Source organism: Triplophysa dalaica, chromosome 9 (assembly GCF_015846415.1).
Source record: "Triplophysa dalaica isolate WHDGS20190420 chromosome 9, ASM1584641v1, whole genome shotgun sequence".
Lineage (NCBI taxonomy): Eukaryota > Metazoa > Chordata > Actinopteri > Cypriniformes > Nemacheilidae > Triplophysa > Triplophysa dalaica.
In genome coordinates, this window is record NC_079550.1 from 10,641,951 (window position 1) to 10,656,530 (window position 14,580).

At 36.5% G+C, this 14,580-nt stretch overlaps 2 protein-coding genes across 4 annotated transcripts; one reads left to right on the top strand and one right to left on the bottom strand.

Moving 5' to 3' along the window:
• Nucleotides 1-394: 394 nt before the first annotated feature.
• Nucleotides 395-7,523, top strand: zgc:113279 (uncharacterized protein LOC553749 homolog). 3 transcript variants are annotated; one of them, XM_056756937.1, is made up of 11 exons: nt 395-659; nt 1,107-1,228; nt 1,305-1,329; nt 1,411-1,457; nt 1,542-2,140; nt 2,835-2,940; nt 3,023-3,169; nt 3,781-3,841; nt 4,388-4,551; nt 5,430-5,507; nt 5,667-7,523. In XM_056756937.1, the coding sequence occupies exons 1-11, from the start codon at nt 506-508 to the stop codon at nt 5,685-5,687; spliced, it is 1,524 nt and encodes a 507-aa protein (XP_056612915.1). In that variant the 5' UTR covers nt 395-505; the 3' UTR covers nt 5,688-7,523. The 3 variants fall into 3 exon arrangements, with proteins under 3 accessions (XP_056612915.1, XP_056612914.1, XP_056612913.1); XM_056756936.1 differs by having other exon boundaries at nt 4,388-4,549; nt 5,416-5,507; XM_056756935.1 differs by lacking the exons at nt 3,781-3,841; nt 5,430-5,507; nt 5,667-7,523 and having other exon boundaries at nt 4,388-4,547.
• A 2,113-nt stretch (nt 7,524-9,636) lies between these two features.
• atf5b (activating transcription factor 5b) lies at nt 9,637-14,136 on the bottom strand. Its single transcript, XM_056757761.1, has 4 exons — nt 13,620-14,136; nt 12,605-12,833; nt 11,235-12,360; nt 9,637-11,011 (listed from the first exon to the last, which is right to left on the bottom strand). Exons 3-4 carry the CDS (start codon nt 12,353-12,355, stop codon nt 10,825-10,827), a joined length of 1,308 nt encoding a protein of 435 aa, XP_056613739.1. The 5' UTR covers nt 12,356-12,360; nt 12,605-12,833; nt 13,620-14,136; the 3' UTR covers nt 9,637-10,824.
• Nucleotides 14,137-14,580: the final 444 nt, after the last annotated feature.

The window sequence follows — 14,580 nt, forward strand, 5'->3', positions numbered from 1 at the left end:
ACAACCAATCACGCTCTCTAAGATCACAAAACTCCGTCCTTTTAATAACACCTGGAATAACTAAGGGGGTAAAGCTTTCTAAAATAAAAATTTAAATGACATAGGTTATATAGGTAAAAATGATCGTAAATTGTGCGTGTTTTGGAAGACTACTAAATTAAATGGTTGGTTAGGCTTCATAGTTCAAACCTTTCCGATTGCAGTTTATATTTTAAGCACTGCTGCTGAATCGAGCTTCCTAGTTTACGTTATTTATGTAAGACTGTGTGATGACGTGTAAAAGTCATCAGGTAAAACAGGAAAGCTCAGGAAATTATAGGTTGGACAGATGTCCCTCCTTCTCATTGCATGAAGCAATGCAAAACTTTTCTTCCGCATAACTTGATACGTACACACTTGTTGACTGGGCACGACTGCCTGTGTGCCTTTACAATACCTGTATCTCTGATCATAAAAGTCTAAAAGCGCGTTGCGTCTTGGTCAAGTGAAAGATTAGAAAAACAACATGGTGAGCAGTCGAACAAGGGCCAAACGACGTGAAATACTGCCCGAATCACATCTGACCGGAGCTCCTGCTGCAAATGAAAGTAGACCGAATCTACCGATATCGACACAGAAACCGGCAGACACAAGCACCTGGGAATCCAGCGCCAAAACAGGTGGGTAGAGTAACATTCCTCAGTAGTGCCCACTATTTTAAAACGTTATTTAGAAATAAATTTGTGACATTTATGCATTTTTAAAGAAATTACAGAAGATTACAAAAATATCGGAATAAATTCACATATACATTTAATATGCCTTTTTAATATGCAAGTTTAATATATGCGCTTTTGTGTGCTAGATAATGTTTGAATTGTTACCATTTACAAGTTACCATTGCAGTACAAAACAAAAAATTGCATTCTTAAATATTTCATATATTCCTTTACAAAATCTGCGCCATTGTTCTGACTTAGTTTTTTATGCGTAGCATGTATTACCATGGTAATGGCTACAGATGTCATGGTTAAACTATGGCTATTTTAGTGAGACCATAATAATTGAATATGTTTGGTATGGTTTTACTACAGATAAAAGTAAAATTGCTTTGTTTTAACATACAGCTGGCTCACTAACAGAAAAGGCCATATCAGAAAATGAATACCTTGGTGTCCGGGTGAAAATGCCAGTACGGGACATGCTAAGAAATATACGGATAGCCAACGGCATTGACCCAAAAGATCTGGTATACATTTTCGTACTTTTCTTCATATTCATGGCCGTACTGAAATATACTCATCATTGTCCTTCTTCATCTCTAGGGAAAACAATCCAAGGGATGCAAAGGTAAGGTTGAGAGCTCTTTTATATTCACTTAATCCTATCAAGTTTGTTAATTTTCTAAATAGTAATGTCTTTGGCTTAAAGGGGATAAGAAACGGGTCAACGCGCGTGTAAACCGCAGGAATCGTCTGGTGAGTTTTAACAAACTGCTTAAGTAGCATGTTCATGCTTTAGATGTATGGACACGTGTAACCTTAATTTCATGTCTGTTATAGAAAAAAATGCAAACACAAGGTTTGGAAGAGCTGGCGATTATAGTAGAGGTGTTGGAAGAGGATCTAAAGACCTGTCAGTCTTACAGGTCATCAAACAAAAGGCTTTCAAGTTTACACCATTCAGAGTATGAAGAGAAATTCTGGGTTGAGGGTTCACCTCAACAGGATTTTATCATCAAATATGACCAAGAGAACGAGTTGGCACTGTCCCCAAGTTTCTCTGCTCCTTCAACCAACTCACCTGTGTATTCTAGCTCCAGTTCCTACCCTTCTCCTGTTTACAACCAGGGTGCTGATGTTTTCTTTATGAACCATGCAGAATATGGCATGTACGAGACAGATGATCACGGGTATGATGATCAGTATGGTATGTCTCTTGCCATTGAACACCAGGTTCCCTCCCCCGAAAAAACATCTTGTATGAGTCCAAATCAAGACGACCGGGAGGTTTGGCTGCAAAACTTTCGACCAGGGCACAGTCCTCACCAGGAGGACTGGAAAAGTATGACCTTGTTCTGGGCCCAAATGGAAAGAGAAGAGACTTTCCTGAATGAAATATCCGACCAAGAGCTTTTCGCTGCAGACGAAAAGGGGAGAACGTGAGTTGCTGTGCATTTTTTTTACTTCTCGAGAACTCGTTCAAAAGTTCAAGCCATTGCAGATGGTTACTTCATGCAGATGTTAATAGGTAATTCTTCAAAGACGGATGTAATTTATAAAAATGAACGAAACGGCACGCAGATTCTGGAAAATAATCTACCAAGCGCAGAGAATAGAAGGGAGCGCTTTTAGAGTGCGACTTTTATTTGAAACTTTTATGAAATATAGAGAGATAGAAATAGGGTCTGCCATCATCGTTGTCACGTTGAATAAGCAGACGCATTCGTTTCTCACTTCCAGCTTTATGACAAAGCCCATTATTAAGTCCTCAAGCAGGGCAGGAGAAAAGAGATTTATGACACACGTGGGGACCCAGCTGAAATTTGAGGCACTTCAGCACAACAGTGATTGATGACGTGGTGGATCCAATAGTTTGGACTGTGGCCTGAAATTACTGAATCGATGGTTATTGATATGCTCACGCACACAAATCCTGACAAACGTACTTTAAGCCTAAACTAGTAGCCCTTGTTGTCGCATTAAAAGATTCACATTTTCTGCGGGAAAAAGAATCAATAGCATTTCGCTTATTAACACTGTTGTTTGCAGTTTGCAATACCATGACGTTGAATAATAAACCTGTTCTGCTGTAAATATAATAGGACTAATACAATCAATGTTTTTCTTTCGTAGCTTCCTACACAGAGTGGTTGAGGAGGGAAAAAGAGCTCTTGTGTTTGTTATTGCCAGACGAATGGCAACTCTGAGGAAACTGGATATGAAAGATCTGGAGGGAAAGGTGACATGCATGCTCAGGAATACACAATTGAATCATTCAACAAACGTGCATAGATTTTGCAAATATTGTTTCCCCCTCCTAGACCCCCCTTCATCTTGCTGCAGAGAGAAATCAACACTTCATGGTGTCCGATTTAGTGTCACTTGGTGCACATATCAATGAAAAGGACAACTATGGGAAGACATGTGTCCATCTCAGTGCAGAGAATGGATACATTAGAGTCCTAGAGGTAAAAACTGTCATGTGCCTCACTAATGCAAACAAAATACAGCTGTGGAAAAAAGAGACCATTTCAGAGATTTCTGATCTTAAAATGTGCTATTGTGTTTAGGTTAAATTATTATGTGTTTCATTCTCCGAACCACTAACAATATTTTAACCAAAATTCAAATAAAAACATTTTTTTTTGCATTTATTTGCAGTAAATTAAAACAGGTGAAAATAACAATAAAGATTCTCTGTATTTTTTCAGTCCTCAAATACTGCAAAGAAAACAAGTTCATGTTAACTTTTTAGCAATACAACAGTAATATTTCAACCTGTATTTAGGAAAAGATAAAACATAATTTTTTGAGGTGATAACCTCAATTTTTATCACAGTTTTCATCAATCTTGTCATGCTGTCAGTCTTTCACATTGCTTTCGGATGACTTAATGTCACTTTGATTTTGTTGAAATTCAACAAACACTGGACTGGAATGACCCCAATACATCTTGAAATGCTGATTTGAAATGTAAAGTTGGAATGGTCTCTTAATTTTTTCTGCAGCTGTTTTTAGCTTCTATTAGGTTTATTCACATGTAAATCATTTCATTTGTAAATCTCACTGGTTTTGACAGGTCCTGAAAGACTTTATGAGGAGTGGTGGTTATGTAAATTTGGAGGAGAGAGATGTAAATGGTATATTCACTTTTTTTCTCTTTAAGTCAATGTGCATTGTGCAACCATTCGTTGATACATTAATTTCCATACAAGCATTTAAATTGTTTTCTCAGGTGAATTTGCGAGTGACAGGTTAACAACTCATTGCCGAGGGCTGTGTTTAGATTCCTGCTACCATGATTCTTAAAGAATCTAGTAGTTCAAGTCATCGCCTTGTTTTTATAATCCTGTCGTTTTGGCAAGCATCAGACCATCAACAAACAATAAAGTATCATAAAAGTGCTCCACATGACCCATGTGTTATTGGCCTTATGAAGTCCTACAGTGCTTACGCATGAGAAACGGACTGAAATTTGGCTTTACAGTGTTCAGTTCAGAAATAGACAATTGATGTATGATACAGTAAGATATATTCAGGAAATGATTAAAGAATAAGACTGAGAGGGTTCTTGGCTCTGAATGATGAATTATTTCAGTCTGTTTCGAACATAATGCTAGTAAAAATGTATGTGTTTTGGTTCACTTTATGCATATTTAGGTGTTGAGCAATGTTTTTTTTTTCAGGACTCAGTGCGCTGCAGTGTGCATCAGTTGCTCTAAACAGCACAGTAAGAGAACTGAAGCTGTGCGGTTCTGCGCGTCATGTCAGACTGCATACGCTTCGCAAAGAACAGATGATGGAAACGCTGGTGTGCCTTCTACAAATGGAGTACTACTTACACGCTTTGGTGAGAATGCGAATGATATCATTATCCAAATGACAAGCTTAAATTAAAAGGAAAGTTCACACAAAAATGAAAGTTCTGTCCTTTACTCGTATGTCTTAGTATGAATATATTGGATAGAAAAGTAGTGATTGACAGCTTTAGTTCCCTATTCAGTTTATACAGGACTAAAAAAGCAGCATAAGTAACATTTCTGATTTTGTGTATTAAAGCAACACTATAGTACTTTGCTCACGGGTTCCTCATGTGGTTTATATGCGCAATGGTCTGTTACCAGTGTGGTAAATAATGTCACTGTATAAGCTTCCCCGTGGGCATCACAATAAACGTGATTTTTAAGCTGATGGAACCATTGAATGCAGAAACGTCATTTAGAAACCAAATCGCACTCTTCCACAGGCAGGGGATGTGACCCGAACACAGAACGTACAGAGTGTGGTTGTAGCCGCTACGAGGCTGCACAGATAGCAGCAGCAGTAGAATTAGTCTGGTTAAGAGTTGTTCTACCACTGAAATAATTTTAGAGACATTATTTTAAGGTTGAAAAACGACAAAGTCTTGCTTTAATGGAAAAAAGACAGATGCATTTAATGCAATATGTAGCGAGTAAATATACTGTATACTTTATAAAGTATGTTAACACGGACAGTTAAGCTAACAAAGATTTTTCACTTAGTGGAGTTACAAGCTTTATGTATATTAAGCATACATATAGGAAATTGAATGTTTTTTCCAGCTTACTGTCACCTCGAACATGAAATTTTTTCACCATCTACATGACATTCAACACAAAGTGCAGTTAAACACAATTAGACATAACAAAATTTTCTTTTTTTTAATAAACATTTCCTTTAATTTCTATCCCCCTGATATGGGATCAGGTTCGTCTTGATGGGATGAAAAGAGGTGTTAATTCTGAGCCATACGAACCTGCCTCCTGTCAGTCAAATGAAATGAAGGTATGAGAAACGTCTTCAGTCTTGACTGATGCAATGTGATGGAATTTGAGTGTTTGATGGAATTTGAGTGTTTGAAATAGCTTCCAATCTGATTCTCTAAACTTGTCATGCACTCTTTATCTGTCTTGTGTTTATTGAATTGTTTACTCTGTTTTCCAGGCCATCAGCAACATGACTTAGAAGTGCTTTGAATACACAGCTGCTTCTTGCCATAGGAGTTGTTTGTCTGCCAAGTAAGGCAGTGGTTTTAACTGACAGTAATTGTTTTTGAGTTAATACAAGCTTTAACCTGCGATTGAAAACAAAATATACAGTATACGTGTATTTTAGAAATCGCGATAGTTAGAAAGATGAGAAATATGTTTAATGGCATGGTTAAGCTATGTATTATGCAACTGTAGGTTTTGTTCGCTGAACAAACACAATGGTTGCCTGTTAGCTGGTTTCTGTGAAACTTCCACTGTATGTTACGTTTGAGTAGCAGAATCTTAAAAAAATGAATCGGGTTGTAGTTTGATCCGTGAGTCTGTTTAACACCACAGTAGTTCCTATTTGCTCTAAGAGCGAGTAGTAGTAGAAATCAAGAGTATGAGACTGGCATGGCGGTTTCTTTTTAATACCAATACCATTTACAAATATGTACTTGTACACACAGTGAATTGATTTTGGTTAAATACCCCTTGGCAACTTAGCAGGTGGTGGGGAATTTTGATATTGATTCTTATTTGTAACGATTTGAATTAAATTGAATTTTAATAACTTTAACACAAATTGTTAACAGTGCGTTTACTGTTGGCTTTGTGTACTGATGATTCATCCTCTTTGACGTCATAATGGTGGCCTAAATTTAATTAGCTGTTTAGTCACCTCCTCACAGACACAAACTTGTGTGTCTTGTATACTGGGGATGGCTTTAAAGTGTTTTCAACAAACATCATATTTTGTTATTTTGTGGTATTTTGTAACTGTCAGAGTTGTGGGGTTTTTATAGATTCTGTTTTATAAATATTATACTTACAGCAATTTAAGTCTTTTAAGGTTACACATGGGGTTATGATTTGGGCTCAATATTTTTAGTATTTTTTTGGTGGATTTTTTAGTTATACTCATATTGTTTTATGGGATATATTGGCACATATAAGCATTAAAAAACAAATATATGTTTATAGCATGTTAAGGGGAGCTACAGTTTTCTGGTAGTAATAGTTCATTTTACATTAAATACATGCATTTATTTAGCTAATGCTTTTAAGGCAATACATACAGTACATACCTGTATATGAATGCTTTTTCTGTTAAGTAACATGGGGTAAAAAGTGGGTATAACATATTTAGTACATATTTTATCCAGTTATCTAAGTACATTTTATCATTGTTGTTTTTACTATATTGAACTTATAGGGTTATAAAGGCTTTTCTTGCAGTTATTGACAAATAAAATAATCAACTTCTGTAATGGACAGACATCTGTGACTAAAATGTGTGCTCTTTTATTAACAGTATTTGAAATGCAAGTATTTGAGTGGATAGAGGTTTTGGAGTGTAATAATTTTCTTCAGTGTGGCTTGGCCCCCACTATCACATAGGCATCCTTCCTGGTCATTCTGCAAGTGTCAGATGTTAAAATGTCAAAGAAAACTGTGCAGAGATAACTTAGTTTTTTCCCATTTTTTTATTGAAACAACAAGGTGTTCTCCAACTACAGCCATGTGTGCTTATATTCATCATCATGCATTTAAAGCAGATTTTTGTAACACTGGTATATTGGGTGTTATTTTTCCATTACGTTGGCAAGGGGAACTCTCATAAACTTAAATTATGGGTATGACATCAGTATGACTTCAGTCATGTTCTCCAGTAAGCAGGTTTTGCTAGAGGCATTACGGGGCAAGTTTGTACAGATGAGAGACCGTTGTAATTATCTTGTTGTTCTAGTCCTGACCCTATTTAAAACATGTCTTGATATGGTAATGGACATCCCTTTTCTGTTACACATATTCCTGCTGAGAAAATAATAAAGTTTGATATTCCACTCATGCTGTCTCTTATTTTACATGCAGGTCTGCATGCATGCAATTTATTTTATGTCCTATCTTGATATGAAGTGACAACGGAAGACACAGGAGTCAAAGAGAATTTTTTGATGTTGCCTGTAGCTGCCTGCTATTAAAAATGTGAGGAGTGTATGTCTGTACATGCATATTCTATCAACAATTGCAATTCCCTCATGTGGTACGTGTGCACATTTAACTGACTTGCTTTGTGAGGCTGGGTTTCTTCTATTCCTTTAAGCGAAATCAGCTAGAAGGTAAACAGACAGGCAGAGCTACTGAGTGAAATGTGCATAGCTCCTATGCCCTAAGGGCCGCAGGTAAACATCTGAGCTTCTCACGCACATCCTTGTTAACTCGGAGTTCCCCATTGTGTTTTCAAAAGCATTGCAATCATATCACTGGTAACTTTAAAAAGGCTGAATTAAATGAAAAGAGCAGGTGTGATACGCAAACATTGTTCCAAATGCCAAATCATCCCATTGCACAATTCGATTTTAATCACATCTGTGATTGTGAAAGGTGTACTTCAAATTGGTAAGAATTTGGATGAGATTTATAAATATATTAAAACTTAAAAACTGGGAAAAATAAATATATCTTCACTGTAAATATGTCCACTGTTGAACATGAAAAAGTCATGGCAACCTAGCATTTACATAAACTCATCAAAGGAATTATAACTTTTTTATCATTACCTCCTACTTGTAAGTCGCTTCTGCCAAATGAATAAATATAAATGTAATTACTAATCAAGATTTTAAAAATAAGGTTCTAATTTTGTAAAGTCCATTTGTCTATAGGCTGTAAAAATGAAAGGCAGCAACACATTTCTACAGTTTTTTTTTATATTACTGTTTACATGTCACTGAAAATATGAAGCTCTATTTTTGTCTTTTGTGGGAAATATTGTTCACAGAAAATGCGAAATGAAGGCAGCTTTTAAGACCAGTGACTGCTAACCAGGGTTATCTGCACTGCACGGTGTGGAAAATGTAGATTTTCTTTGTTCAATCTTTAAAAAAGAAGCCATGATTAATATCATGATTTTATATAGGTAAGACAAACAAGTGGGTTTTATGTGTGCAGTTTTGCATATAGTTTGTGTGAATGAAACCTTATATTTTTTATGTTAGGCTTATTCAAAGAAATCATGATATTCAGTGTAAAATTAATACATGTCCGGTTGATGGAGGTGTACTTGTGCTTTGAAACAAAAAGGCACTAGAACATGTTTGTTTGCGTTTTTGTCAGCTTGTCTTTTTGTTTCCTTAATGCTTGCGTTGTTATATCATATCGCTTTTAACTCATTTCACTCATATGCCAGAAACTCAGTTTCTACTCAGTCACGTTTATTTGAGGTTTTACGGTTGAGTATAAATGTTTTAACTCTAATCACAACTGTTTATTTGCCTATGTTGCATAAGCTCTGTGATCTTTCTTGAAAAACGTCAAGGTCACACACACACACACCGGGACATTCGTCACATTCTAGCTCATAATATTCCTCTGATGCCACCGCGAGGCCACATCACTCATTACATTCGCATTGGTAGATGTTTAGTGGTGTATTATGGCGAAAATAAATCTTTAGTTTATTGCAGTTTTCTTTAACTGCTATTTACATTTATAATTTATTTTGGCTCCCGTGTCTATTTCTCTGAAAAGAAACTTAAATTATTTAATTTAAGGATTTAATGATTTTAAACTCTGTTTAAATGTTCGTCTGAACCTTGACTATGTTAAAGATTGAAAACAAATAATGTATAGCTCAGTAATAAATAGAGAGCCACATAATAGAGACACGTGCACTGAAGTTCCTTATGCTATAACAACATGTTTTAAAATAGAAACAAAAATAAATGTAAAAAATATCAAAATAGTAAAAGTATGGTGTATAGCTGGAATTTTAAAACATTATAGTTCAGATACATAATATCTGGAAATCCCTAGGGTAACAATTTACAATAATTATATTGATCATAGTCAGTTCATGTTAGTTGCATAATTTTCATAAATATATTGTGATGTCTCTCTAAATAATTGTATCACAGGTCAACAATAAATCACAATCTTGGTAAAATAATTAAGAATCATTTATTGACATATTCATCAACCAAAAATAAGAATTACTGCACAATATAATTTGCATTTATTAATCAAGTGTTGGTAGATTCTGAAATACGTTTGAACCTGCAGAAATATATGCATTTAGATTTGCTACACTTTTCTTTTTTCAGAGGCACAGTATCCTGTACTACTGTAGTGATATGCACCATTTCAATTATGTTGAAATTATTAAAATTCCTTTTGAAGTCCTTCAGCAAATAACAGTGATTGTTTTCCGCAAACCTGCATTAAAAACAATCCATATCGCATTCTGATAACATACATCGTTTCTGAATTAAAAAAACAAACCTCATATTTTTAAGCACTATGTTAATGGGTGTTAAACAAATGGCCAAAGGACAACATAAAAAAACGACATATGGTAATAATCCATAAAAGCATTCATTTCATATTTTGGGTCATGCAGTAAATTGTAACCCAACATGCTTTTCAATGTATTAGACATGCATTCCGTACCTGAGGCAAAACAAATTAGTCATAAAATGCTATAAACCGTAGTTTATATGTTTTTATATAGAAAGCAACTGAATAATTGCAAAAGCAATATTTCACTTGTATACTAATAAAATTAGCTATTTCACAAATAAATGAGAAATACACGAAAATCTAAAAGGAACAGAAAAGTTGTGACAATTTACATTGCAATGCTTTGCATTATTACAATAAGAAATAGTTGTAGGAAATTTATCATGTGATCACCATTATCATCATTTGTCATAATGTTGTGATGTTGACTCCATCCTCAAGCATCGTTCACGATGAATAAAGAATGGAGCAAGCCTGTACAAAATATATTAGGTAGTACACAATTTGTTCACTAAAACAAGTCAGTAGGGCTAATTCTACTTCAGTCAAATCTTGATGGACAGCTTTCCACTGAATATGTCCTTGCATTTTAATTTTCATGTAATTTTAATGTTCAAATATCAAGCTAGATCAAGATAACGTATTCAAGGCTATCATCACAGTGCTTTAAGAAATGTTTTATATTTTGTTTTCAGTTTCATGAAACCATGCGGCTTTCGCTTTGGAAAAACAAAACCGTTTTAACACATGAGCTCTTTTTTTGAGGTGAACTAACTATTTGGAGCAAAAACATGCTGTCAGACTGCTGAAAAATGCTGGTAAGAGACAGTTTAGGCACTGGAATCGTCTTTTAAACGCTGACTGCGAGCCTTGTAGACTTCAATCAGGAGATCTTTCACATACTGAATCTCTCTCTCTACTGATTCTGCTTTGTCCCGAAGTTCTCTGTTCCGCCCCTCCAAACCATGAAGTTCCTCCTCCAAACAGTCCTGCTCCGCCCTCTTACGCTGACGATACCTGTTGTTTTCATGGCAACATTTGTGGAATAAAATAACATCGTTCAGCCTCTTTTGCTAGTATGAACCTAAATCTAAACATGCAATGTTAACTATTAACCGCTAAGCTACTCTTTTTTCTTGAAATTGTTACCCAAAACAAAGCAGTTTCTTTGTGCAAAGCAATCTATCTCATCAAACTTCATCATAACACAGATCACAAAAGGGAAAAAATGCAACAATACCTGTGGGCAGCTGACTTGTTCTGATCCCTTTTCTTCTGCTTGCGTTCTCCATGGTTTCGCTCTGAGGAACCTACTTTGATATCAGGTTTAAACACACACTGACTTTCTCTTGACCTTTGCATTTGTTTCTGGATAGGCAACTCCAGAGAGGAGCATACACTGTCTCCAGACAGACATTCAAAGCTTTGATCTCCAAGGCATTCATGGTGCAAGTAGTCATTATTCTGGATATCAGTTCTGAGTGGCTGATCGATTTCATTCATGAAGCCGTGATATGGCTCTAAATTGGCAGTAATCTGATGAAAATAACACTCCGCTACATCTGACGGCTTGAAGGGTGGACAGCTTTCGTTCTCGGCGCACGGCAAAATCGGCATCGCGATCCCTTCGTGGCCGAGCATCTTCATACCATGGCTCTGGCCCTCTCTCCTGTGGTGGGTGTCCAGTGACCCACCGACATCGTAACTTCTCATCATCTCCGCTCTGTAAAACACATCTTCTGTGAAGCAACTTTTCTCTTCCTCCTTCAACAATATGGCACATTCTCGAACCTTCTTGGCATTCGCATGGTTCTTCGCAAAGGTTTTGTCGACAGAGCACTGGTCAAAAGCCAACTCTGCGTAACCTGAATGAGTCCCTTTGAAAGTCCACGTTTCTTTCTCAAACACCTCAACGTCTTTACATCCATTGGAGGAAATTCTTTGGCTATTGCAGTGCGTCCGAATGTAGCTGTAAGGGCTGGGTCGAGACATTTTTGGTCTACTCATGGAGCCGCCACAGAAGCCCCGCAGGTCGAGCTCTCCTGTTGCTAGGGTAACCAGCCTGGGATTTGTTTCCGACTGGCTGGCACCGTACGAAGGGCAAGGTAACTGATAGTACGACTGGGTGGCCATAGCTTGTAAGTTTTTGTCACATTTTTGCCATTTATCCAATTTCATAGGCGTCGATTCGTACAGGTAGTAATCCTCCAGCTGAGCCAGTTCTTCTTTGAGAAGAGTGGTCATGACCTCCAGGTCGGAAGGCATTTGGACATCATGCTCCAGAGGTGAGGGGGGGATCGATGAACCAGGGGATGTTTCCGTGGAAGTTGAATGTGGGTAAGCGTCAAAAGTTTTTGTCATCCAATCTGTTGAGGAAAAAATTCAATAAATTACATAACTGCATTAAATCAACACAGACACACAAGCATACATTGTGTAAATCTAACATTGTTAAAAACAGTCTAAAGTAGGCTATCAATCTAAAACAAACCTGATGAAACAACGTGCACTACCAAAATATTTGCTTTACTTACTGTACGCCATTAACACATACGCTGCAGTGCGGATCCCACCAACAATCGGACAAAATAAAAGTGTCATACTGCTTACCAATTTAGTCCTACGTCTGTGCAGGCTCCTCCCTTCTCTTGTGATTGGCCTTCGTTAGCCAGTAGGAAAGAGGGAGCTCTTTAGCCGACTGTGCAAATGAGGAGAGTCTTCCTGAGCGCAATCTACGCCGCCACAATTTTCTCTAGTTTTGTCGAAACGGTGAATTGTGTGCAACACATGAGAATCGAAGAAATGCCACATGCAGGAAAAAGATGCGAAAAACTGAAACCTGAATGAAAATAAAGAAAATGTGAAATGTACACTTTAGGGTCAATTGTTCAAAATATGTCAATAAGGAAATACAATACAACACAAACATCCATCATAGGGTGATTACACTGCTCAAGCAGAAGATGCATATACATTTCAATGTACTCTATCACAAAACAGATTCATTGACAATAATGAGAATGAAAAATTGTATTGTTTAAAAAAAATCTGATTTACAATTATGACAGGACAGAAAAGCTAAACACCAAATAATTTTGACCTTTTGCTAGTGTTTAGGGGATGTCCTGTTATATGATGCTATAAGATGTTCAGTGCCAAATGTGAAACAGAGGCTAAGCCTAATGCTTGCAATATAACTTCAAAAAGCATGTTTACAGCTGTAATTCAAAATAAAAGTCCATACTGTAAACATATTATTGAAAAGATATTACTGTCCATTAAAAGGGTTAAAAACAAGAGCTAAACTTTACTGAAAAACTTTAAATTAGCTACAACTTAAAAATAAACATAAGAAAATAAAACAATAAAACATCTACATTTTAGAAATCTCACTTATCTATATTAATATCTATATTTATATCTCTAATTAAAAGTCCACTATTTTAAAACGTAGCCCATAATAAAGATGTATGAAATGATCAATGATCGATGCAAACCGATCTATATTAACTTCTCAGCTTCACTGCTGCAGTGTAAAAACTCTGAAAACTATTTAAAGTGAGAAATAAATCGGACACAGGAAGTTGTGAGTCATATTGAAGTCTGAATGAAAGTTGACACTTACTCCATGGTGCCGAGTTGTCCGGAGAGCTGTTGTAAGCGCTGTAAACCGCTGTGGAGAAGCTCACGTTTTCAATTTAACAGAGCATTGTCTCACTCTTCTTCATTTGATGTCGACGCCGATCGCTTACACGATAAATCGTTGAAAAGTTTTGGAGAACAGAAGAGTATCACGTCAAAGCAAACAGTAACCGCATAACATCAGCTGGTATTCATCCGCCGCCTCGCCCTGCAACGAGGTCCAAACTAACGGAACAGGTCGAGTCCAAACTTCAACCCTGACATCAGCCTTGCGATTTTACGCTTTCAACGTATTTCTTTCTGTTATAATTCACTATTAAAACGTTGATTTGCTTATTTAATTAGAGGCAAGTCAATTCTAATGATTATTAAAACGGTCCAGTTTGACGATACCGAACCGTATGGTTATCCCAGCACACAATCTGAGCCACCGAGAGCCCTTTAAAGAACTATTTAACCACATGCGACGAGGAAGGACACTAGATTACACTACTGAGATGTAACTCTCGTTGCAGCCCTGTTGCATCAGACCTGCTGGAGTGTTGCCCAAGTTGAAACTTTGTTGCCACATTTGTCCTGATCCGTTTATGCTTTGGACATGTATAATGAGGATCCATATTTAAGGCTGGCCTCGACCATTGTTTTAAAAAGAAAAATGAAAGTCAGCCCTGTGAAATAAGACTCTGATCTAAAAACACTCATTAGCTTGCTTTGAACAGAGGAAATTTTGCAACTTTTTAATTCTAAATGTCACAGTGTGCAAGATATAATTCTTTCAATGCGTATGTAATATAGCTTTATTTGACACATGTATTCCCACATGAAAAAATACTGTAGTGTAATTTCCTATAATAATCTGTATATTGTGAGATTGTTGTATAATTATCACTACAATTTGTTAATGTGTACTACAGTGAGTGGATGGTAATAACTAGTACATATTG